The sequence below is a fragment of the Labeo rohita genome, chromosome 12 (assembly GCF_022985175.1).
Source record: "Labeo rohita strain BAU-BD-2019 chromosome 12, IGBB_LRoh.1.0, whole genome shotgun sequence".
NCBI lineage: Eukaryota > Metazoa > Chordata > Actinopteri > Cypriniformes > Cyprinidae > Labeo > Labeo rohita.
Genome location: NC_066880.1, coordinates 30653713 through 30680851, shown reverse-complemented (window position 1 = coordinate 30680851; position 27139 = coordinate 30653713). Strand labels below are relative to the sequence as shown.

The window sequence follows — 27139 nt, the reverse complement described above, 5'->3', positions numbered from 1 at the left end:
TCGCAATTTTGTTGCTAAATTTAGCAACTTTACAGACTACCCTAGCAACTTTTTCTTCCAAAAGCATCTTGACAAGTGACTCAAATGACAAAAAGGCACACGTTTTCTGTCTAAATTACACAAAAAGAGGAAACCAGCCTAGCAGTACACATATCACATTAAGTTAAATAATAATTAAATAATTGTTCATTTATGATACACCTTGTTAGTAGCTTGTTGATCAGTTAGTACACTGTAAGAAAAAAATATCTAGAAAAAAAGAAAAGTTACTAGTAACATTGTCCGTTAATCATTATTCGCTGTAACCGTGTAACCCGAAAACACAAAATACAATGAGTAATTTAAAATGCAGGTAAAAATCCTGTAAAAACACAATATGGAAAAATTCCTTCATATTCACATACTAGATTGTGCCCTATGTTTACAGACTTGGAGTGTAGCACACTAACTAACTACTAATACACTCCTTAAAACTATAATTGCCCAGAATGTATAGTTTTATTGGTTTAAAGTGTTAAAAAAAAATGTGTAAGTGTATAATAATTTAATGGTTATTTATATTTTAATACTATTTATCCATTTACATTATTTTACAAACAAATCTGAATTCACATATATGTATATAGTTTGGTGAGATTTGATGCAGTGCCACAAATTTGCGTCGTGATTACATAATGAAGTCCTCGTGCAATAACATTACAACATCATTTAGCAACTTTAGTAACTTCCCCTGAAAATTAGTTGACAACACTGATCTTACCATATTATTTTAATGTATGTAAACCACACTGCTTTGTAGTGCAAACCGTTTTACCATTTACTGCACTTTGTTATTCTTCTCGATATTTTCCTATACAGTGACTAATGAACCGGAAGTCTCACACATTCACAAAAAACGTTTTACTTCAGCATTGAAAAATAAGGTGGATATATAACTTTAAAGGTCCATTCAGCAAGCTGGTTTTAGTTTCAAAAGTTTTTAAACACATGTACTCGAGATTGAAACTCTCCTCTCAGTAGTTTTCTATAAAACAGTGTTTTAATTCTACATGGTGCGGGTCGCCGCTCAGTGTGTCGCCATGTTTACGTCACTCGCGTTGAATCACCAACTCATTACGTTAGTCACGTAGTGTAGTTTGCTGACGCCAAGAGCTCAAATTAGGCTATGAAAAACACTCATTATCGTGATTTATCAGTGGAGACAACGGGTGAAATAGTACCAGTACAACCGAACAAGCAGAAATGGTCTTAAAGACGGTGAATGGTTCGACGCAGGTAAGGGGATTAATTGTGTGGACAGCTCTCTAAAACTACTAGCAGTGTAATTTATGTAAAAATCAACGTCGATTGATGGCAGTGCAGCGTTGAACACCATTATGGTATTATCGATGCTTAGAGAACACAAAGAACTACTGAACGCACCTTTAACAGACCAGTGTAAGTATTTAATGTTAAATGCAGATAAAGTTAATCAGGATACACATTTTTCCACATCAAACCACACATCACAGTGCATACAATCTTAAAGTTTATATAAGAGTGACAGACATCCAGAATACTGATACAAACTCCAATGAAAGATCATGTTCCCATTGTCTGGAGTAGGATGAACTGGTTCTGGATTGGTATTAGCACCAATACTCTTTTTTTTTGTTTTGTTTTTTTGTACTACCAAAAAATATTAATATTTATATTTAATTTTCTATTCACCCTTTTTTTTTTTAAATAATGTCCATTTTTATTTGTTTAAAAAAAAAATCTAAATGTTCTGGTGTGATCAAATGACTGAAGGTTATACAGAAGGGTAAATTAGTCAGATTTGACCGGTGCACACTGACAGTGATACTCATGGTCCTTACTAAAAGTAATCCATATGACTTATGAAGCAAAGCTTTGTGTGACTAACAGATTCATTTAGTTCATCACACAACGACTTAAAACCACCCAAAAATATACTGCACAGCAGCACGACTCATATGGACTAATGGTTTAATAGTGTTTTTGTCTTTGTTTCTAGAGCTTAACAACATGTGTACTGATGTTGAATGGAAAGAAGCTGTGTGAAGATTCTTCAAAACAATCTTGTGTTTCACAAAAAAAGCACATGGTTTTGGAACAGCATTTTTGAGTGAATTATTAGGTGTTTTCTTTTTTTGTGAAGTATTCCTCAAAGACACGCAAAGCAAGACACAAACAGTGAACTTTAACCATATTTCCACCGGCGGTGGCTGTTAGAACGGCTCTGATGTCCCTCAGCTCTCCGCCATCGCCTGCTCCGCCATCAGGAGCGGCTGTAAACACTGACGAGGACGGTCCACGGTGCGCCTGTCGCCGCCGGCCATCCTGCGCAGCTCGCTGGCGTTATCCTGGATGGTGTGGTGATGATACAGCTGCAGACTGAGACCACAACAACAGGTCAGTAGGGTAAGAACTAATACATCTCACCATACTTCCACAGGTGATTACTCACAGTACACTGAGAAATGTTTTCTGAGTTAGGATTACAAGTGCAAATTGAATTTAATTAAATATGCACTGATTTGCATACAATTCCAGAACAGAAATCTGAACAGTGGATACAGCCAGGATCATAATTCTTGAATTTCTCTTTTTATCACTCGATAAATCAGTAAATATTGTTAAATATCCCGGGAAAAAATCAGGTGAATGATACATCAACAAACCCCTCTGCAAAAACCTTCAGAATTTCGACTGGAATAAAACTGTAAAGTTTGGCGCTTGTAAGTGTTGTTGAAGAGCAGAAAAAAAATAATTTTAAGAAAATGGTCTTAAAGATATGTACTGTAATTGAAATCTATAAATGCAACAATAACACAGCGCTGCATCTTGAAAATAAAAACTGGCCTATCATTACCTAATTTGATGATGCTGAGTTTAGATATATCAATAAAATAAATAATAATAATAATATTAATGAATTAAATAATTTAAAATATGTTCATTTGACTCATTTGCCACAATTCTATAACTGAAATCAGAATTAGGCATAAAATCATGTCATATGTATGAAAATGGGCTGACAAGTGAACAAATAGCTCTAAACTGGCGTTAATTCAGACAGAAATCTTGTGTTTATGGGAGTTTTCTGCTGATTAAAGGAGAATACAAGACTCTATTCGCCTTACAGATGATGTTTGAAAGCAAAAATGCTGCAAAATGTATAATATTTTGTGGGAAAGTGTGACATGCTCAAGCAAAACAGATTTTTGGAATCAGCTCATCAAAATGAATTGGAAACAAGTATTGAATTTCATTCAGAAAATCTGCGTATTTTACAATAAGTATTATATAAGTAAGTTTTCTTTCCATTATTCTTTAAAGGGGTCATCGGATGCCCATTTTCCACAAGTTGATGATTCTTTAGGGTCTTAATGAAAAGTCTCTAATATACTTTGATTAAAAATTCTCTTCTCACCCTTTTTACCTTGCTAAAATCAGCTCTGCAAAAATCATCTCATTCTAAGGGGTTGTTCTTTTAAATGCAAATGAGCTCTGCTCGCCCCGCCCCTCTCTTCTGTCTGTGGAGTGACGATCTTGTTTACTTTAGCCGCGTCTAGCCGCTAAATTTCCAAACTACCACGTTATAAGGAAAAGTGATCGCAAAGATTCATAAAAAACGCTTATACTCACTTCTGCTGTAAGTGAAGCTGGATCATGAATGATTCGCGTGAACATAGACGGATATATGTAGATCGGGAGGCGCATTCCCTTCACAAACAAACGTAATCCACTGCATCTTCAGCGGCTCAGATGTCGGGAGTAAATGACGACCACTATGTTCATTATTACATCCAGCAACACAACACCTCAATCGCTCAATCGGAGATATTCTTGTCTAACTTACATCCCTGCTCCGGCATTGAAACAAAGAGGTTGGACTGTTACAGCTGATCTGAGGTAAGACGCTCATGTCAATCAACTATGGTGGGAGTGGCCTCTGTCATGTGACGCCACACCACATGGCTCGATTTGAAAAAGAGGATATTATTTTTACAGATTAATTAAAAACCACTGCATGGATTTTTATCATTATAGGGTAGATTTGTACATACACTGACAACACACATTAAATCTCATAAAAACAAAGGTTTTGCCTGCAGTGTTAAAAATGTTCAAAACAGTGTGAGGTGAGAGTGTATATGGTACTTACTCAGGAGTCTTGGCATTTCGTTTCACACTGTAAATAAGAAAGAGAAAAGAAAACTGAGAATGCTCATTCAAACAGCATTAAATGTTTGTTTTTCGAAAAGGTGAATCTGTTGTACAGTACGTACACTCCCTCTCTCCTGCAGCACATGATGTAGGCCAGGATGAGGCAGAGGATCAGGACCAGAGCCAAGGGAACGATGATGGTGACAATGTAATCAGGGAAGAAATCTCTGTCAGGAGGAGACTCCGGAGGACTGAACTCCCCACCCCACGCCAGGACGCCCGAGCCCACGGTAGGGATTGGAGCTGGAGGAGTGGGCTTGGACAGATCAAACTGTGGGATGGAAGACGTGTAAGGGTGGAGGTGAAGTATGCATCACGCAAACGCTGCTGTGTCGTGTCTCACCAGGGCAGATCTGCACCAGGTGATGCAGTTGATGGGGTTGGTGCAGGTGCTGCAGTCTCCGCTGATCTTCCCTCCAGACTCACACTCTCTCTGATGCTCCGCCGTCTCCAGTCGCAGCATACATTTGGAAAAAGGACGGTCTGACCCCAGTTTCACATACACACTGAGACACATCACAAAATATGGGATTAGTGTGTGGTCAATAATTCAACACAAAATATGTCTTATTAAACCTTTTACAGTAAAAATGTTTTAAACCAAGATAGACTTTGAGAAGCAAAATTAAATATAAATAACTTTATATTTTGTCTGGTTTAAATCATAAACCACACAATATGCCGGTGGGGTAAGAAAAACGCTTTTAATTCAAGACATACTCTCTGAAAACAATAGTATCTTAATATCTTATGAAATGTTGCATCTCAAGAAAAGAATATTTAGATACATTTACTGGAAAACAAGACCAAAAAATATTTTAAAATAAAATCCTGACTATTAAGCAAAAATTTGTTAAATTAAAATAATAATAATATTACTATTATCTTTATCATTATTATTTAGTTTACAGTAATATTATATACTAATAGTAAAATATACACACTAGCAATAATTGGTAAAACCTAAGAATTTAGCAAAAACAACATGATATAAAAGTAATATTAATATTTTATTATGATATAATACTTATAACTGGTTAAGAAAAATGTTTTTAGTACAATATAGTAATATTATGCTATTTTATAAGGTTTTGAACGGTAAGATTTTAATGTTTTTTAAAGAAGCCTCTTCTGAATTTTGAAATATTTTTACGATTTCAAATAACTGTTTTCTATGTGAATATATTTTAAAATGTAATTTATTACTGTGATTTCAAAGCTGAATTATTTTCAGCATCATTACTCCAGTCTTCAGTGTCACATGATCCTTCAGAAATCATTCTAACATGCTGATCTGTTTAAGAATTATTATTATTATTATTATTATCAATATTTAAAACAGCTGAGCTACATTTTTTTCAGGAATCTTTGATGAATAGAAAGATCCAAAGATCAGCATTTATCTGAAATAAAAAGCTTTTGTAATATTATACACTACACCGTTCAAAAGCTTGGAGTCCATATCATTTTTTGTATAGAAAGGTATAGAAATTATAGAAATTAATACTTTTTATTTTTTTTTTTAGCAAGGATGCTTTAAATTCATCAAAAGTAACAATAAAGACATTTATAATATTATAAAAGATTTGTGTTTCAGATAAATACTGAAGTAGATCAAAGAAATCAGAAAAATAATTCTACTCAGCTGTTGTCAACATAATAATAATACAAATGTTTTTTAGCAGCAAAGCAGCATATTAGAATGATTTCTGAAGGATCATGTGACACTGAAGACTGGAGTAATGATGCTGAAAATTCAGATTTGATCGCAGAAATAAATTATATTTTAAAATATATTTATATAGAAAGCAGTTATTTTAAATAGTAAAAATAGTTTACAATATTAATGCTTTTGCTGTATTTTGGATCAAATAAATGTTGGCTTGGTGAGCAGAAGAAACTGTAATAATTTAACAACAATCATAATATGATAATAATAATATTAATATATTTGATTATTAAAGTGTAAAACATATATATATTAGGTAAAAACTAATAATTTAAAACCAACTTTAAACAATAATAATAATAATAATATAAATAATTATTATAGTATAATACTTATAATTGATGAAAATATTTTTAACAATGGCTTATTATTATTTAGTATAGAATAATATATACTATTATATACTATTATACACTATATAATATATGTAATATACTATAATAATACAATACAATAATATAATGCTATAATATAGTAAAATATTATATTCTATAATAATATTATAGACGACAACAACATCATCATCATCATAATAATAATAATAGCTATGAAGAGTTGCTCTGCATCGTCACCCCTCAAAATATCCTGGCAGAGGCAGGGGGACGCGGCCGCCCCTGTCCAGAGCAGAGGTGATGTTGACGAACTCCAGTCTGCCGGTTCCCCACAGGTTCTGAATGTCCAGTCTGATCTCCTCCTGAACATCAGCGGGCAGCACTTTCTCAATCTCTCTGCGCTCTATGAAGAACTCGGCCTGGTACGGCATCTGCTTTTCTGGGAGGAACAGAAACCGTGTTTGTGAATCTCACACATGCAGAGTTACTGATCCAGCAGTAGTCTTATAAGGAACAATATCATACCTGCAGGACCCACGTTTATCACCAGCCTCTCTTTAAACGTGTCGTAACTCCGCTTGTTGATCACGAAAATCTGATAGACAATTCAGAACAGCAGATTGCATGTGAGACAGGTTTCTCAGCAAAGTTTGATCATGTTGATCATTTCAAGCCCTTAGAAATCTAATGAGTACTATCTGTTTTGAATGTCAGTGATAAGGTCGTGGTTGACCTCTATGGTGTTTATGCCCTGGTCCTGCGGCAGCGGCGTCCCGTACAGGAATCCGTTCTCATACGGGTCTCTCTGGGTGAAGCGGAGCCAGCGGGGCAGATCTGGGAATCGCTCCTTATTGCATTTGAACACCATGGGGTCATTATAAACACGACCTACGGATCAGGACGGGACACGTCGACTGTCAAACACACTCTTATGCTCAACAGCTTTAACATATTTATTCTGACGTACCGTAGAATTTATGAAGCGGCTCGAATTCACTCTGGAAAACGTCTCTGTGCAGCTCATAGACAAACAGCTGACCTGCCGGAGTTTTTTTGGGAATGTCGGCCCGCACCAGCAGAAAACCGGCCGCGCAGACTAAAAAACATCAACGCAAACCATTCACGTTCAAGAAATTACATTCAGATGATTTATTATAAACATGAGTGTTTTATATAGTAATTAAACCTTTGTTTTAAACTTTTTTTTTTTCGAGTAAGTGTAGATTATCTGACAGATTTGTAGTTTTTAGCATGAAAAAATTACCGGTCAAAAGTGGTTAAACAGTAACAGTTTTAAGTCTCTTCTGTTCACCAAGGCTGCATTTATTTGATCTAAAGTACAGCAAAAGCAGTACATTTTGAAATATTTTTACTATTTAAAATCACTGTTTTCAATGTGAATATCTGTTAAAATGTAATTAATTTCTGTGATCAAATCTGAATTTTCATCAGCTGTTACTCCAGTCTTCAGTGTCACATGATCCTTCAGAAATCATTCCAGTATGCTGATTTATGTCAAAAACAGCTGAGTAGAATTTTTTTTTTTTTTTTTCAGATTTTCTTTGATGAATAGAAAGTTCAGAAGAACAGCATTTATCTGAAATAGAAATTATAAATGTCTTTATCATCACTTTTGATCAATTTAAAGCATCCTTGCTAAATAAAAGTATTAATTCCTATAATTTCTTTCCCCCCCCAAAAAATAAAAATAAATACTGCCTCCAAGCTTTTAAATGGTATGGTGTATAATATTACAAATTCTTTTTTATTTTAGATAAATGCTGATCTTTGGATCTTTCTGTTCATCAAAGAATTCTCAGACAAATTACTCAACTGTTTTAAATATTGCTAACAATAATAATAAATATGTATTATGCAAATTAAATGAAATATGCAAATCAGCATATTAGAAAGATTTCTGAAGGATCATGTGACACTGAAGACTGGAGTAATGATGCTGAAAATTCAGCTGCGCATCACAGAAATAAATTACATTTTAAAATATATTCATATAGAAAACAGTTATTTTAAATAGTAAAAATATTTCACAATTTTGCTGTTTTTACTGTACTTTAGATCAAATAAACGCAGGCTTGGTTAGCAGAAGAGACTTCTTTAAAAAAAAACCTTAAAAATCTTATTGTTCACAAACTGTTGACTTTTAGTGTACCTGCAGTTATTTATAGTTCTTGTATTTTCACTTCCATACGTTTAGTACACTGCAGTGTGGCAAAACAAAGAAACACTCAAACCTACTTCTGTAATGTTTGTTCCAGGTTTTAAATCTCAGAAATCTTTTTGAAGAGTCCAAAAGAAAGACAGTGAACTTGCCTGTTATTGCCAAAGCCCAGCTCCCTTTGTCTGCCATCTTGTTCAAGCCTTGATTGACAGAAGCACTTGGTCAAGAGAGCAGAAACCCACCCAAGCGCCCGCCTAAATACAGTGAGGGCTAAATTTACCCTTCACGTCACCCGCCACTTCCTCTTCTGTATGTGTGTGTTTGTGTGTGAATGTGTGTGTGATTACAGCTACTGAAAATCAAGTGTGAAGTCATATGAAAATAATTTTACAGTAGGTTTGCATAAGGAAAATTTTAGCTGCATTTCTCAAACAAACCACCTGATGTCACCAAAGGTCAGATGACACATAAATATGGTGAAAACTCCAATGTCATTTCCCTAAAGTAAATAGATTTTTAATTCAAATGCTGTCTTTTCTTTTCTTTTCTTTTCTTTTCCAGGACTACAATATTATCATAGATATGTGCAAGTTTACTTCTAAGATTACTTAGGTTGAGTAGTGAGAAATGGCTGTGTTTCATCTTAAAGACACATGAGGGCAGCAGACATCTTTTGCTATTTGTCTTGATAAAAGACAAGTAGGAAAAAAATAAATAAATAAATAGATAAATAAATAGTCTTTAGCATGTATATTACAATATTTTTATGTTTTTACATGTTTTATTTATATTTTTGCCAAAAAAAAAATACTTATGCAGATGTAGCCTGTTTTAAAAGCCATTTCAGTTGAGTTTCATTTTCAGTTTATTAAATTTGCAGTTTTTAAAAGAACATACAAAGGCAATAACATATAAATTACATCAAAACAAATACAATAAACAAATAACTATAAAAAAATAAAATAGGGAAAACAATAAGAAAGTCACATGTCCGTAAACAAGTACAAATAATTACAAATTACAATTCTAACAAAAAATAATTATAAGGCTTTAAATTAATTTACTGTTTTTTTGCTTTGTTATTTCTTGTTTCTTTTAACATATACAGGTAGTGATCTATTTCTATTTTAAAATTAGTAAAAGTAGTTTTTTCCACTGCCCATTTACATTTGTGAATAAAGAACTTTCCATATATAATGATTAAATTCACAATATACCAAAGTCAACGGTATACTAAAAATAATAAAATAAAATATCATTTTCTTTGAGTTGCAATTCAATATTAGTACTTGGTTTAACCAAAAAAATAAATAAATAATAATAATAATAATAATAATAATTTTGTATAAACAAATGGACAATACTCTCATTTTTCTCTTTACAGAAAACACACTTCAAATCAATGTCAGTGCAAAAGTTATATAAATGAATAAATCCACATGTTTCTATTGCCTAAAACGTAAAAAGACTAACAGTAATTTTTAAAAATCTAATTAAACATTAAAAACATTAGCTAAAAGTCAAAACATTAGTCTTAATGTTTTTTTTTAAGTAAGACTAAAAAACGTATATTATGTCATATATGCCAAAAAGCATGCATGCATAAATAAACCAAATTAATCAGAATGCACTTTGTTTAAATGTATGCTTTTCCCAGATCTCTTATTAGAAAAAGTTAGAAAGCAGATACATACAGTATTTGAAGTCTTCAGGAAAAGGTTAAAGAAATGCTCGTACAAAAAAAAAAAAAAAAAAAAAAAAAAAAAAAAAAAACAAGACTGATTAAATAAACACACCCGACTCTTCTCTCTCATAATGTATAAAACCAAGAATAACATTCATGCATATTACAATACAAAGGAATATGAGTAGTCGGTACAAAAACAACAATTGGAGCACAAGGACCGTGTGACGACAGCGTTGCGCCGCGCGTCATTTCCGCCAGAGGGCGCTGATATCAAAACACGCGCCTTCGGCATCTACAGAAGCACAATGTAGTTGTTAGAATGTATCTTTGGCACGGAGGAGGTTATTAGTAACAACACGACACAGCAGCGATGATTCAGAGCTGAACTGCTGCAATCGGCGCCGTGGGAGGAACTTTGTAATAAATGGCTCTTATTGCCTGTTTCTAAAATAAGGAAGCATCAAGCGAAGAAGTCAAAGCAGGAACAATAAGGAGCTGAATGTGGATGAGTCGCGCTGACTTACACTGGACGAGCAGCGACACCGATCACCGATCACCGACCACCGACCGAGCGCTCGCTTTCGCGTTACTGCAGCCTGCGATGAGCGTCGCTGATCTGACGGGTTTATTCGGTTAAAGTGTCGAGGATGACGAGCGCACGAAACCCGTCCGACCGTCCGATCGCTCTCGGTAAGACGCTTCACTCACTCATTCACGAAAACGCGATTTATTGTTTTACGAACTCCGTGTAAGTGGTGCGGCTTTACTTGACCTCTGTGCGGTTTGTGTGAACTTTTAGTTCCGTTCAGTGAAAGAAAACCGTGTGTAAACGTCTTTGATGGTTTGAGGTGTTTTCTATGGCGTCTCACTTCAGCCCAAAATGACTTTGTGAGAAGTGATTTTTGGACAGGGTACAATGGCAATACACTGTTGTGTCCTGGACATCATGATACATTGTAATATTTTTTTAAACTAATTTAAGTTTCATGTAAATAAGGAGGTATTTGGATACAGTAATCATTCATTCACTATGGTTTACTTTTCGAAGTGTTATTCATGTTACTATACCGATTATTTCTATTTTAACCTTTTTATCTATGTGTCACCTTAAAGCTTTTGTTTTAACTTGCCCCAGTCACCTTTTCAGTCTTAAAACATGAACATTTGTTGCAGTCATATTATGTTTATATTCATCATATGAATATTTTACATGCGTGTGCAGATGCAGACTGTTTTAAACCCCTTGTCAGTTCAGTTTTGTTTGATTTACTAAGCACAGTTCATAGTGTCATAGTTAGGAAAGAATAAATCCATATACACTACCGTTCAAAAGTTTGGGGTCAGGAAGACTTGTAATAGTCTTTAAAGAAGTCTCTTATGCTCATCAAGGCTGCATTTATTTGATTAAAAATATAGAAGAAAAAACAGTAATATTGCAAAATGTTTTTACAATATAAAATAATGTTTTTTATTTTAACATACTTTAAAATAGAATTTATTCCTGTGATGAAAAGCTGAATTTTTATCAGCTGTTACTTCAGTCTTAAGTGTCACATGATCCTTCAGAAATCATTCTAATATGCGGATTTATTATTAGAATGATCAATGTTGGATAATATCAACAGTTGTGCTGCCAAATATTTTTTGGAACCTGTGATTTTTTTTTTTTTTTTTTTTTTCAGGATTCTTTCATGAATAACAAGTTTAAAAAGTACAGTGTTTATTCAAAATATAAATATTTTATAACAATGTAAATTATGTATTATTAACTTTTAATAAACTTTTAATTATTAACTTAATACATCCTTGGTGAATAAAAGTATTAATTTCTTAAAAAAAAAAAAAAGAAAAGAAACAATAAAAATGTACTGACCCCAAACTTTTGAACGGTAGTGTATGTGACTAATAGTAGGTATAATGTAACATGTATAATTCATAAGCATTGCATTTTTTAACAGTAACCACGAGTAAGAGTGAAGTCAATAAGGTTTTAGCCCCAGGTGTGGATTTTCAATCTTAAAACATGAAAAATGATTGCAGAAATATTAATTATTATAATCTATGCAGGGTCACAAAGCTCTCAGATTTCATCAAAAATAGGTTAAGGTAGGTTAAGATACCAATATGTATTTTCATGGTATGGGTAAAATCTATACTATATTGTGTCAATAAATAAGAAATAAAGCTTAAAACAAAATAAAAACTTAATTAAAAAATTAAAACCAGTTACTTTAAATGCTAAAAGTGAATGTATCACAACATTAAAATATGAAGTACGAAAAAATATATTCTGTTTTGAGATTTGCTATTAGATTACACTTAACTCTTATTAAATTAACTTTAATAACATTTAGATTTTATTTTAAATTAGGCAAAGTAGGGCTGCTTGATTAATTATGATAAAACTTATAAAAAAAATATATATAAAAAAATTAAATTCTTCAGTGAAATATTATAATAGTGTCCTTATTTGCTTTTTTACTGTTGCTTTTATTTAGTAATAATAAAAATAATAGTAGTAGGTATAATGTAACGTATAATTTATAAGCATTGCATTTTTTAACAGTAACCACGAGTAAGAGTGAAGTCAATAAGGTTTTAGCCCCAGGTGCAGATTTTCAATCTTAAAACATGAAAAAAACAAACAAAGAGTAAAATGATCATAAACCATTTCAGTATTTATTATGTGATGATTTTATGTACATTTTTTGGCATCGTTCATCATCCTGTACAATTTTTGCACCAAAAGTACTGTCCAATCAAGCTGTAATTGTGTTAAATTATGCTAAATGAATGAAAATATTATTTGTGTGTTCAGAATATGTAGCTGTGAAATGAGCCTTAGCATGAAAACTTATTTTTGCCATGGAATAAAAAGATACTTGTAACTTTATATCTCAAAATTCTGACTCTTTATCTCACAATTGTAACTTTTTTCATCTCACAGTTGTAACTTTTCCTCACAATTTTAGCTTCTTCTCACAATTGTAACTTTTTTTCTCACAGTTGTAGCTTTATCCTACAACTGTAACTTTTTATTCTACAATTGTAACACTTTTCTCACAGTTGTAACATTTTTCTCACAATTGTAACATTTTTCTCATAGTTGTAACTTTTTCCCACAGTTATAGCTTTATCCCACAACTGTAACTTTTTATTTCACAATTGTAATTTTTTTTCTCACAGTTGTGAGAAATTATCTACCAATTCAGACTTTTCTTTTTAGAATTGTGGAAAAACATCTTGCAGTTCAACACAGATGAGCCGAATCATACAAACACTGGTGCATCCCACTGCTGTTGGACCGTTAAATCAGCACTTTTGCGATACCAATCACATTAAAACACCAGCGTTACCTGTTATATAAATAGAAATATTAAGCGTTAAATATTTTCAGTAAGTTGCGTGACATTCAGGAGAGTTTTCTGCAGGTCTTGAGTATGACTATGATTTCATGCTGACGCTGCAGCCTTCAGCCTCCACATCTGTGACTGCTTGAGGTATCATTTTGACTCTGAAAATAGAAGACAGGAAATGGCTCGCATTGATGGCTGAGGCTGTTATTAGGGTTGACAGATGCTCGCCAGTGCCAGAGTGAAACCGAACGCATATGCTTGCTTTGGATTGCACAATGCGCTTTGGGGGGGAATAAAAGAAACTGTGTTTGAACATTTAAAGAGCCTGGCACATTTGGCTGTTTTCACAATGTGCATGTTCGGATAATGATTCATTTAAGGTTAATTATATGAATTTATTAAAATGTGCTGAAAATGCGCTCACCCTCAGGCCATCCAAGATATAGATGAGTTTCATCACTGTCTCACCAATGGATCCTCTGCAGTGAATGGGTGCCGTCAGAATGAGAGTCCAAACAGCTGATAAAGACATCACCATAATAAACCACACCACTCCAGTCCATCAGTTCACATCTTGAGAAGACGAAAGCTGAAACAAATCCATCATGAAGACATTTTTAACTAAAATCCGAGTCTTAATCCATAATAACACTTGTGAAAAAGTGGTCTGGTTTGAATCAGGAGAGAAATCTGCAAAGATCAAGCACCAAGTCCAATACTTTAAAGCTTTTGTCTTAGGCAAGGCAAGGCAAGTTTATTTATATAGCACATTTCATACACAAAGGTAATTCAAAGTGCTTTACATAAAAGGAAGTAGAATAATCATAAAAAACAATATTATATTAAAACAATAATAAAAACAGTAATCACAAAAAAGGAAGTAGAACAGTCATAAAAACATTGATCACAACAATAAAACAAAAAATGTAAAAACTCCTCTAAATCTTAAGATGTGAACTGATGGACTGGAGTGGTGTGGATTATTATCGTGATGTTTTTATCAGCTGTTTGGACCCTCATTCTGACGGCACCCATTCACTGCAGAGGATCCACTGATGAGCACGTGACGGAATGACACATTTCTACAAATCTGATGAAGAAACAAACTCATCCTATAAGATAATGACACTTAATGTGTTGCGATGCACATGTGGTTTTGTTTACGCAGGGTCCGCAGTGATGCAGTGAGGATGGGCGCTGTTGTGGCGAGTCAGGCAGACGCGGGCGGTTGAGCTGGCGTTGAGCACAGGAAGAATGCACTTATCTCATGTCGGCACCAACAAAATCTGCTTCCTGCTTTCCCTGGCATTCTGCGCCCTACTGGTGCTCCTTATTCCCTCATTACAACCTCCTCAGCGTCAGACGGATCTGCCCCAACCCCGGCCCCGTGCCAAGCCCGCCGGAGCCGGACGTCGACACGACCTCTACGGGAACCCCGGCCAAGGAAGCGACGATGCCAAGGACGGTGGTTTCATTCACCCGCTTCCTCCCGCAGGCCGACCCGAGGACCCGCAGAGGATGTCAGAGAGAGAGGCTGCACGCGCCAGCTCCCCTGGCTCCCGTTCTAAAGACTCTTTGGAGTTGAGAGACATTTTTATTGCTGTTAAGACCACCAGGAAATACCACAAGTCCAGACTGCAGCTCCTGTCCCAGACTTGGGTGTCCAGAGCCAAGGAACAGGTAGGGAAGTGTTTAAATCATCTGCGTGTAAATAGTCAATTATTCTGTCATTCGCTGGAGGTAAATGCAGTCTTTTTTAATCTTCTTAAAGGGATAGTACACCCAAAAATGAAAATTATCATTACTTACTCACCTCACCCTCATGTTGTTTCGAACTTGTAAGATCTTCGGAACCCAAATGAAGATATTTTTGATGAAATCCAGGAGTTTTTTGACCCTGCATATACAGCAACACAACTACTACATTTAAGGCCCAAAAAGGTAGTAAGGACATCGTTAAAATAGTCCATGTGACATCACTGTTCAGCTGTAATGTTATGAAGCTACAAGAATGCTTTTTGTGTGCAACGAGAACAAAAAATATCAACTTTATTCAACAATTTCTTCTCGTCCTTGAATGTGGTAGTTGTGTTGCTGTCTATGCAGGGTCAGAAAGCTCTCAGATTTCATCAAAAATATCTTAATTTGTGTTCTGAAAATAAACAAAGGTCTTACAGGTTTGGAAATATGTTTTTTTGTTGTTGTTGTTTTTTTTTGTTTTTTACAGTAGGTTAAGATACCAATATGTATTTTCATGGTATGGGTAAAATCTGTACTATTTTGTGTAAATAAATAAGAAATAAAATTAAAAAAAAATTAAAACCAGTTACTTTAAATGCTGGAAGTGAATGTAGGTATCACAACATTAAAATATAAAGTACGAAAAAATATATTTTGTTTTGAGATTTGCTATTAGATTACACTCTTATTAAATTAACTTTAAAAACATTTAGATTAAAAAATTAGGCAAAGTAGGGCTGCTTGATTAATTATAAAACTTATAAAAATATATATAAGAAATATATAAAAAAAACTTTAATTCTTCAGTGAAATATTATAATAGTGTCCTTATTTGCTTTTTTAATGTTGCTTTTATTTAGTAATAATAAAAATAACAATTAAACAAAAAATATATATTTATAGTAATTATTTTATTATTATTGTTATTTGTATAGACATATTGCTATACTATCACAAAATTTTGGATACATTTTGTAGCTTTACAAAAAAGCAAAATATTTTTTTACTTTTTTTTTTTTTTAAATCCGTAGCTGTGGCAAAGATCATTTGAATGTAAAATAAGAGAAATGAGCATGAACAATTAATTCATTAATTAAAATTTAATTAATATGAAACGTTTTTAACAACTCCACTAAATGTTGAAAAAAAAAAAAATCTACTATCATTTGATAACCAATATAGTACTGATATGTAGTGCAACATTTTCAGGATATTTTGGAATGTTTCAAAGCCTTAATGAATCCTAAGTAAATAATATTTGCTTCCATGAAGAAACATAAACATTAAACAATCTTTGCTTCCGTCTTTAAAAGTAAAAGTGAATGTGTAGAGGGCTTGGTTTGACTCATCGGTTGTTGGTGTCCAGATCAGTGATTTTGGAGCGTGTTGCGGTTGATCGGTGCTGTGTTTAAGGGTGTGAATACACACAGTGTGATCAGGAAGTGTGTGTCAGCTGTTCTCTGGCCGTGTGCCTGCTGCATTAACAGTGTGCTGTTTAACGGGGGGTTTGGTCCCGGTGCCCCTCGGGCCCCCTTGGAAGAGGAAGTTCCTCAGCAACCTGAGAACCACAGACACAAGACCGCGTGTGTTTGCTTTCATCCAAGAACTTTCACTTGACTGCCGGAGGCGCCGGGCGGCAGACGCCCCCCCCCCCCTTCCCGAGGCCTCTCCGGAGCGCCGAGCGTGGGGCCCAAAGGGGCCCCGAGATTGACTTAACCTGTGAAACAGCGCAGCGCCATTGTTTTGCCGTTGCACAACGGAGCCAAATGCCCAGGAGAAATTTCAAGCACTCCGCTTCGCTCATAAAGCGAGATTGTGTTTGGTAAAAACAGCTCCAGTATTAAATGCCAACTCATGCCAGAAGAAACATTCTTCCCCTGTTAGTTTTGCACTGCTCAGATTTTGTGACAAAGTCCACCAGCCTTTTTCCTTATATGACTTTCTACTTTGAGAGATTTTTTTTTGTAGTTGCGTTTTCTGAAAACAGTCCAGTGAGCGTCTACAGATAATAAATGCATGATTTTGTCCTCATGGAAAGCTTTAATCCTCAACGCTGGCAAAAACAGTCCTAAACATTCTCAAAGTGGCTTTGTTCAGTTTTCCAAAGAGTAACTCAGATGTCCCAAGTGTTGGAAAATATTAGGATTGCCTTTCATTTCCAGTGCTGGAGCCTGGAGGAAAAAAAAGTCCTGTTAAATTTAAAAACTGACGGCTGTTTCACCATAATAAAACATATGGTGACAGTGTTTCAGGTATTACCGGATGGTACGCTGGTGGCAAAAACACAATACCAAAATTTTGACTTCGATACGATACCTGACTAAAATATCACGATACTACTACTGAACCGATGCTACGAAAAAAACATAGAAAATTAATTGAATAATAGATGATCATAGTTATTTTATCTATTAAAACAAAGCATTTCATCCCCACTTGAACAAAATTACATGCCAGTGCCACTACACAGGATTATGGTGAACAACCAGCGAGTCTACAGGTATGTGGAGATCATTGGTAAGTGTGGTATTGGTAAGTTAACTTAAAGGATAAAGCCAAATCTGATTTCATGATATAGTCATTTTATTTCACAACAACAATTTATATCATGACATCGTCATTTCTTGTTATTTTAGCTTTGTTATTAATAATAGAAGACACAAATGAAATAAAGAGGGCCCTATGAAATCTGTTTTATTTTTTATCCTAAATTTCATTTTAATTTTTCTAGACTCTATTTTAGTGGTCACATAAAAAATTAACAAAAAGCATGTCTGATTAATTGAAATCATGAAACTTGCAGAATTTAACAGCAATTTATTAAAAGTTTAACAGAAATGACATGGTTTTTAAGGCCCTGTGAAATACTTTTTATTATTTTTCTCAAATTCAGTTTTGTTTGTGAATCTGTTTTCCATTAATTTTCTGGATTCTATTTTAATCGTTTGTATTGCAAGTTTTCTAAAATGTTTAAATATGCAAATGTGGCATTATTTAACGAAATGTGTGCTAATCTGCATATAGTACACAAATCTAAACACTGGATGAAGTCAATTTAATTTTTTTGACATTGGAGTCAAATGTTTTACAGAGGGAATTTTGGGTATCTCATTTTGTCACTCAATAATAATTCAGAAAATACAGACAGAAAACAATATGTTTTAACCATTTTGGGGGGAATGAAATGTTGTATATAATCAAGTAAATTATATATGAACAAATCCCTCTGTAAAAACTTTAATAAGCATGATAATACTGCTTGTACAGTAAAAGGTTACACAAAACACTAAAATAATGCAAGAAACCTTTACTAAATGTCTAATGTAGCATCAACACTTTATTGTATAGTACTGATAAATAAGAAGAAACAAACATACTGATATAAATATAATCATATTTAATGTCACTCAGGGATTTCTGGGAATGTCCATTTACAGTTTTTTTTTTTTTTTAACTGTGATTATGTGGTAATTCATAGTTTTTACCTCTAGAAACCGTCATTTTGAATTTTGTATATTTTAGAGTATATTTTTAAACACATTCCAATGTTCATCTATTTACAAATGTTCGCCATATAAGTTTTTGCAGCATTTTTCAGGTTTATCTGTAAAAAATTACAAACATTTTGTTTTAAGTCCTTTAAAGTCATATGATAGCTTTGTGTGAGGAAAGAAAAATGTTTTATGATACTTCTATGATGCTTTTGCATCCTTTTTTTTTAGATTCCTTACTCCTCATTCACTTTCATGATGCATTCAAGATATACTTCTTCAAAAATTGCTCTTATATGGAACAAAATATTCATTAGAATATCTGTTTGGAGTGAAATGAGGGTAAATAAATAATGGCAGGGTTTTTATATCCAATAATGGCAGGACAAAGTGGTATTTTGTGTTTTCCCTGTTTTGAAGAGGACCTGTTCAAACATGCTGTGTGCCAGAATCATCATGAGTCAGCCAGTGCTGGATACACAGATTCTCTGTCCCTCGCAGGCGTTTCATGAGGGACGGTGCTCGGCTCCAGACGCTTGTGGCCTGTGCAGGTTACAGATTGTTTTGGACATTTTGCGGGAACATAGGGTCAGGATGCACAGAGCAGTCAGCATTTTCATTGCTGAAATACCTGATATACATTCAGATACTCGTATGCATCCTGCATAATAAACTTGGGTATGTGTGCATATGCATACAAGCTGGAAACCAAATTGGATTTGTGAATGAACAAATGAAATGAAATTAAATATTAAATTAAATTAAATTATGTATTTATATATTTAGAAAATAAAATCATAAAAATGGTGTTGCTTGAAATAAAAATGAAAAAATAGTTAATTGTATTAAAATAACTAAAACTGAAATAAATATAAAAGACAAAATTGTATAGACATTTAAAAAATGGCCAACAAAATTACTAAAACTGTAATTAAAATGAAAATGAAAATGGAAGGTACAAAGACAAAAAAGATCAAAATATTAAAAAGCAAAACTATAATAGCGTTTTAATGATACTGAAATAACAGTTTTCCTGCATGTCATGAGACCATTATCAGAGAACTGTGAACATGCAAACCTGTCATTAAATTGTTGAAATTTAATAACTGAGTCTCTGCAGGTACTTGAAGTAAATATTTTATGTCAAACAGGTTCAGCTTACAAAAAGGTTTGTAAATGCCTGACCAAGAGATGTAAACATGATTTCAACCTTACACGTCTTTACAGTTCTTGTGTCTACAGACAGTTTTCGAGTGAACGCTGTGTTTTCATGTAGCGGTGAACTTTGACTTTGTCTGTTTCAGACATTCATCTTCACTGATAGCGAGGATAAGGAGCTCAGACAGAAAGCAGGTAAGATTGGTGAGACTTCAAGATGGGCTGTGGTCTTAGAAAGTTGTCAGGACACTTAAACCTGCTCTAAGCAGATTTTGTTTTAAAATCATTTTAAAGCTTTAAGTGAAGAGGAAAATAAAATCTAGATACAATTGCAGAATCTCTCTAATGGACTAGCCGACCATCCTGAGCCATGCCTAGGTAGAAAATCCACATATTCATGCTTCATTTCATCATGACATGGACTGTCATGTGAAATAATTTCATGTCATATCAATCATAAGTGCTCTGTCATTGTCATGTCATTGTGTCCTCAAGGCCTGAACATCATCAACACCAACTGCTCGGCGGCTCATACGCGTCAGGCCCTGTGCTGCAAGATGTCTGTGGAGTATGACAAGTTCATCGAGTCACAGAAAAAGTTGAGTTCATCTTTCATCTAACGTTACATTGTCATGCTGCTACATGCAAGAGCTATTAATGGACATGTAGAGCATTGAATCATAGTGTACAATCACTCATCATACAGCACTTTCCTCTATCAGCCGACGTGTCAGTCGTTTTCAGTCACTTACGGTCAAAAGTTGAGAATGAGGGTGATTTTTTTTTTTTTTTTGCTGCTTAATATTTCTGTGGAAGCCACGATTGGGTATATAAGATTTTAAGAAAAGAAATTAATACTTTTATTCATCGAGGATGCATTACAAAAAGTGACAATAAAGACATTTATAATGTTGCAAAAAAATTCAAATAAATGCATTTTTTTGCTTTCTATCCATCTATTCTATTCAAAAATAAAATGTGTGCTGGTTTCCACTAAAATATTGTGCAGCACAACTGTTTTCAACATTGATAATAATCAAATCAGCATATTAGAATGATTTCTGAAGGATCATGTGACACTGAAGACTGGAGTAATGATGCTGAAAATTCAAGTTTGGTCACAGAAATAAATTATATTTTAACAGATATTCACATAGAAAACTTCTATTTGAAATTGTAATAATATTTCACAATTTTACCATATTTTTATATGCTTTGCTGAGCATGAGAGATTATCAAAAACATGGTAATTATTGAGCGGCAGTGAGTCTGTGTTTCATGTGTTTTCTCTGTTTCTGTCAGGTGGTTCTGTCACGTGGATGATGATAACTATGTGATCCTGTCCAGTTTGCTGGAGCTGCTGTCGTCCTACTCTCACACACAGGATGTGTATCTGGGCAGACCCAGTCTGGATCATCCCATAGAGGCCGCCGAGAGGGTCAAGAGCGACGGATCGGTGAGCCTGTCTTGCCTTTTGGCTTAAATGAAAGGGTTCAGTGGAGGAGAGCAGGGCAGCAACAAGGCAACTTTAGTCAATTTGTTCAACCACAAACAAGCCACATAGAAGAAATAGTCAGAATATGGTGAGAAAAGTCTGCCTGAAAAAAGACAAGTGAGACTTGTATCACAGAAACATTTTCTCTGCAAAAATTATTTTTGCAAAAAGGGTTTTTTGTGTCTTTTTTAAGTCTGACAACTTAAAGAACTGTTGCCAAATAAAGAGGGAATTTGATACACCACTTTTACAATTATCGTAATATTTTAGATTTTTTAAATTAAATTTAATGTTATGATAAAGTGTTCTCAGTCTAAATATTTTAAGTTACTGTTGGGAAACATGTTTGTCATATAACATTTTTAAGCTTACCGAAGGCTGGATTTGTGTTAGATATACAGTAGAGACAGTAATATTGTGAAATATTATTACAATTTAAAACAGCTTTTTTCTGTGTGAATTTCTGTTAAAATGAAATTGATTTCTGTGATGCGCAGCTGAATTTTCAGCATCATTACTCCAGTCTTCAGTGTCACATGATCCTTCAGAAATAATTCTAATATGCTGATTTGCTGCTCAACAAAAATTTCTGATTATTAGCAATGTTAAAAACAGTTGTGCTGCACAATATTTTTGTGGAAACCGCCATACTTTTTTTTTTTTTTTTTTTTTTTTTTTTTTTTTTTCAGGATTTTTTGATAAATAAAACAGCATTTATTTGAAATAGATTGTAACTTTTGTAACATTATACATGTCTTTACTGTCACTTTTGATCAATTTAATGTAGCCTTAATGAATAAAACTATTAAAAACATTTAATTTGATTCTTTTAAACAATATTACTGACCTCAAACTTTTTAAATGGTACAGTAGTTATATGTATAATAATATATAACGCATATAATGCAAAAAAGATGCAGAAATTATCATGTCCATTTATAATGAATAATAACCAGTCATCTTATACTGATTAATGTTATATTTTTGTTTTGAATTAAAATGCTTACACGACCAGTCAGTAATATTTTACTTTTTTTTTTTTATATATAAGTCTCTTCTGCTCACCAAGGCTGCATTTATTTGATCTAAAGTACAGCAAAAACAATAAAATTGTGAAATATTTTTACTATTTAAAATTTCTATGTGAATATCTGTTAAAATGTAATTTATTGCTGTGATGCGCAGCTGAATTTTCAGCATCATTACTCCAGTTTTCAGTGTCACATGATCCTTCACAAATAATTCTAATATACTGATTTGCTGCTCAACAAACATTTATGATTATTAGCGATGCTGAAAACAGTTGTGCTGCACAATTTTATGCGCAAGCTGTGATACATTTTATTTTTCAACATTCACAGATGAATAGAAAGTTTAAAAGAACCGCATTTATGTGAAATGGAAATCTTATGTAACATTGTAAATGTCTTTGCTGTTACTTTTGATCACTTTAATGCATCCTTGCAGAAGAAAGAAGCAGTAGTTAATGTTGAATATCTTCTGCAGGTCTCGGTGAAATTCTGGTTTGCTACCGGAGGAGCTGGATTCTGCATCAGCCGAGGTTTAGCGCTCAAAATGAGTCCATGGGCGAGGTAAATTCACACTTTGCTCTGTGATCTCACACCAATTATCCTGTCAGAAATTGTGTAAGCTCATAGAGATGCTGTAAACTGTGTTATTTCTTGGTTTAAATTGACATAAACTGTTTAAGCAAAGCTTCACTGACATGCATACATCTCTGTCTGTTACCCAAAATCCACTGTGCACGTAAACACATCATTCAGCATTATTGTCAGCGTTGTCCGCAATGCTCATGACTGTGCAACCATTTTGACATCAACAATGTGTAATTACATATTCAAGACATTAATTTCGAAATCATGCGTAAACTGCTTTTCCTATTGTCAGTTTGTCTGTTTGCATATAGGCTTCTAAAACAGGTTTACATGCAAATCAGTAAACTGTCTTTTATTAGTTATCACCGTTTTTGGCATACATGTAAGACATCATTTTCACATTGAATTAAATTCCTTGTATAAGTTGCTATTTAAAATGTATTTTCCTCTTTCTTTTTCTCTCACAGTCTTGGAAACTTCATTACGACTGCAGAGAAGATCCGCCTCCCGGACGACTGTACGATCGGTTACATCATCGAGGCTCTGCTGGAAGTTCCTCTGACTCACACGGGCCTGTTTCACTCACACCTGGAGAACCTGCAGAGACTCCCGACAGACAACATACTCCAGCAGGTCAGATCACTGAACCGGCCATACGCTAAAACAGTGGAGACTTTTCCAGATGTTCAGTATAATCTATAAAAGACACTGCAAGTGTTTTCAACAGTTACGCTTGTATATTGTTGATCAGTCCCTCCAGTTTTTTGTGATTCTGCGATCGCAAACACAGTGCAGAACTTTGGGGTTTTTGTGCAATATGGTGTCATTTGCCATTTAAGCACAAAAATAATTACTTTTAGAAAGCATGAGTGAATGAGTTAATAAACACATGCTTGAACAGTCAAATACACATTAAATGCATCAGTTATGTTACATGTAAACATTTGTGAGAAAATATATTGGATCGTCCTCTTTTATTTTATAATAACAACAAAAAGAATCAAAATCTCACTGCTCTTTCTGTAAAATGGCAATTCCAGTGTTATGGATGTGACATATCAATGCTTAGAGAATGTATGTGTTACCACTATACCAAACCATCTGTTTATATCTTAATAAACCCTTGTTAATAGAGTATAAACATCAGAAAAATATGCCTATGCACGAGTTTTCTGTGTTTAAAAAAGGGAAATAATCATGTGTTTTGCATGTGTGGCAAAAAAAGGACACCGTTGTTGAGAGACGACATACTTTGTAGAATTTCTGTGAATTAAAATGCACAAACAAAACGCAGTAACACCCAACAAATAGAGAAGCGACGGTTCTTCACAGAAATATAATTGTTACTTTATTTTAATTTTGATGTGTCTGTTTATGAGGAATATGTGCTGTTATGGATATGACAAGCCTGAAAATAGTGTGCTAAAAAAACAAAACAAAAATGCTTTAAAAACTTTCTCACATGGGTATTTGAACCACAAGTGTTGACATCTGTGCTATCAGTATAGTAAAAACCTTTGGTAAAAACTTTTTTTTCATGGTAAGGTTGACATTTATATGGAATTATTCAATACTAGTAGTTTTATAAATGATCATATACCATTTAATTCATATAGTGAAAACTGCAGTATTTTTGTTTTTTTATTTTGCATTTTATTTTAAATTAAAATTTCTATACGTTTTTTTTTTTTTTTTTTACCTAAAAAAACTAAAGCAGCATATTATTTCATTTATATCTGTTTTTTTCATTCATGACTTTTCTTTTGCATGATTATTGTGCATCTAGTGTCATACATAATATGGTAAATATTACTAAAAATAACAAATTTCCACTATAAATTTGTGAATTTGATCACAAAAAATAAAATCACCAAAAAATGTGAAATTCTAGTGAGACTGGTTCATATTGTATCACCATGGTTGTCAAAACTAACATACACTTCTAGTGTATAAAGCAGTGTCTGTTAGTGTCCTGTGCAGCAGGATCTGTCTTTGACCCAAGATTGTTCCCACACACCTAATTCACCCCATCTGTGAAAACAGATATCCCACTTACATAAAACCTGCCTGCTCCAGAGATCCTCACAGTTTGTGTGTTTCTGTCCTCCATAGGTGACCCTCAGTTATGGTGGATTCGAGAACAGGAGGAATGTGGTCAGTGTTGGAGGAGCGTTCTCATTGGCTGAAGACCCTACACGGTACACAGACACACGCATGCAGTCGTGAACCACATTGCTTTTTTATTACTTCAGAATAATTTGCAACCATTATCTCTTCAGGTTTAAAACAGTTCACTGCCTGCTCTATCCGGACACAGAGTGGTGCCCACGCAAGACTCGTCACTGACCGCTGGGATACGAATGCCTCAATACAGAGCACAGACCTGCACAAGCACAGCTCTCCATCAAACTCTTCAAACCAAAATAATATGCGTGTAAATGCAGTTAAAAGAATGGTTGACCCAATAATGAAAGTCGGCTGAAAATATGTGCACCAAAGTTAGGATGAGTTTGTTTTGTCAGGTTTGTAGAAATGTGTCATTCCATCACTGTCTCGGCAACGGATCCTCTGCAGTGAATGGGTGCCGTCAGAACGAGAGTCCAAACAGCTAATAAAAACATCACAATAATCCACAAGTAATCTGCACAACAAATCAATTTTGGACTGTTTTGGCTTGTGAACTGTGTTTGATCTGTGCATATTTCTCTCCTGATTCAGATGAGATAACTTATATTTTTGGTTGGAAGATAAAAATGTCTTCACACTAGATTTCTTTGAACTTTTGTCGGACTGGAGTGGTGTGGATAACTTGTGGATTATTGTGATGTTTTTACCATCTTATTGGACTCTCATTCTGACGGCACCCGTTCACTGCAGAGGATCCGTTGGTGAGCCAATTTTTGTTCCAGTGAAGAAACTCATCTGTCTTGGATGACCTGAGTTTGAGCACATTTTCAGCACGTGTTCATTTATGGTTGAGCTATTCCTTCAACACATAGTCTTTGTTTAGTACTTTCTACATTTGTATGGTTAAACAGGGTGGCTGTAATTTATTAAAACACATTTTTGTTCTGACATATTTGGGTTTGTTGAAAATTGCCAGGTGATTTACACACATTGAGTCCCAGTGGTAAGAGCGTTTTGACAGGATTGCGCTGTCTCTCCGATTTACTGGGGGATTTTTTTATTCAAATAATTCAAGACACATTTCTGTGGCTTTGACGTCATCTTTATAGAGTCGTCTTTTTCCTCTGGGCCGTAAATATGCCCACGCAAGCCTTGTGCAAAATGCCTCTACGGACGAGAAAAACAGTATTGATGTCATTTTATAGTATTGCGTTTTCCAGATTTCGCAGCCCGGCTCATCTTCTGCCAATGCTTTTCAGCTTGCTCTTCTCCATTTTTGAATTGCAGTTGCACTCATTTTGTCTCTAGACCTGCATTCAAACACGCTTGAGCAGTTGGATGTGTATATACAGACCAAAAAGCAACTTGTAATCAATTTATCCAGTCATCGTTTAACGCAGGAAAACAGCATTGAATTATTTCCGTCGAAACGGCAGGTGTGAGTGTGGTGATTCAGTGTTGTTTAATAAGCCGTTCACGTGATCCTTCTGATATTTGCACAAACACGTTCCTCACTGCAGGCCAGTGGTTTGCGTAAACATGCCAAAACTACTCTATGGTTTCTCTTTCTCTAACAGTAACAAATGTTTTGCTCTCCGTTGACAGCACCAAATGCTGTTGCAGCTGACTCTGTTTTGCACCTCTTGTTTTTTTTTAATCTGATGAACTGTTTTTGATGTAAAGTATGATTTTCATTTTAATAAATTTATTTATTATGCATGTGCCAGTGTATGCGTGACTGATTTGAACAGGAGGCTTGTTACTGCAATACATCTGCTGTTGTCCTTAAAAAGACCATTTATTATTTTATGAATATTCTATGATGATGATGATTATTACTATTCTATTATTTTTTTTCACTTGAGACCACTGATTTTTAGTGTTAATGAACTCTGTCTCTTCTTAAATTCATGTTATTCTAACATATTTTCAAAAGTTCATTGAAATGTATATAAATGATTTCAGTTTATTCAAAGTCTATGTTTGGGCCTCAACA

General features: G+C 34.2%; 2 protein-coding genes across 2 annotated transcripts; one reads left to right on the top strand and one right to left on the bottom strand.

Annotated features, from left to right (window-relative positions):
- Positions 1-1750: 1750 nt before the first annotated feature.
- On the bottom strand, positions 1751-8736 carry sgca (sarcoglycan, alpha). The gene is made up of 9 exons (XM_051123589.1): positions 8626-8736; positions 7262-7390; positions 7028-7182; positions 6820-6889; positions 6535-6733; positions 4577-4739; positions 4296-4504; positions 4172-4198; positions 1751-2397 (listed from the first exon to the last, which is right to left on the bottom strand). Exons 1-9 carry the CDS (start codon positions 8660-8662, stop codon positions 2253-2255), a joined length of 1134 nt encoding a protein of 377 aa, XP_050979546.1. The 5' UTR covers positions 8663-8736; the 3' UTR covers positions 1751-2252.
- A 1693-nt stretch (positions 8737-10429) lies between these two features.
- rfng (RFNG O-fucosylpeptide 3-beta-N-acetylglucosaminyltransferase) lies at positions 10430-26862 on the top strand. The gene is made up of 9 exons (XM_051124584.1): positions 10430-10850; positions 14685-15196; positions 20052-20100; positions 20401-20503; positions 21208-21361; positions 22907-22992; positions 23484-23649; positions 25129-25214; positions 25296-26862. Exons 2-9 carry the CDS (start codon positions 14771-14773, stop codon positions 25360-25362), a joined length of 1137 nt encoding a protein of 378 aa, XP_050980541.1. The 5' UTR covers positions 10430-10850; positions 14685-14770; the 3' UTR covers positions 25363-26862.
- The last annotated feature ends 277 nt before the right edge of the window (positions 26863-27139 follow it).

Excerpts from the sequence above, each read along its gene's own strand:
- rfng (XM_051124584.1), top strand. The coding sequence starts at position 14,771 with ATGCACTTATCTCATGTCGGCACCAACAAAATCTGCTTCCTGCTTTCC. Across the intron at positions 15,197-20,051 it reads TGTCCAGAGCCAAGGAACAG|ACATTCATCTTCACTGATAG; the intron begins GTAGGGAAGTGT and ends TGTCTGTTTCAG. Across the intron at positions 23,650-25,128 it reads CAGACAACATACTCCAGCAG|GTGACCCTCAGTTATGGTGG; the intron begins GTCAGATCACTG and ends TGTCCTCCATAG.
- sgca (XM_051123589.1), bottom strand. The coding sequence starts at position 8,662 with ATGGCAGACAAAGGGAGCTGGGCTTTGGCAATAACAG. Across the intron at positions 4,505-4,576 it reads CCTGGTGCAGATCTGCCCTG|TTTGATCTGTCCAAGCCCAC; the intron begins GTGAGACACGAC and ends TCCATCCCACAG. Across the intron at positions 2,398-4,171 it reads CGAAATGCCAAGACTCCTGA|TCTGCAGCTGTATCATCACC; the intron begins GTAAGTACCATA and ends TTGTGGTCTCAG.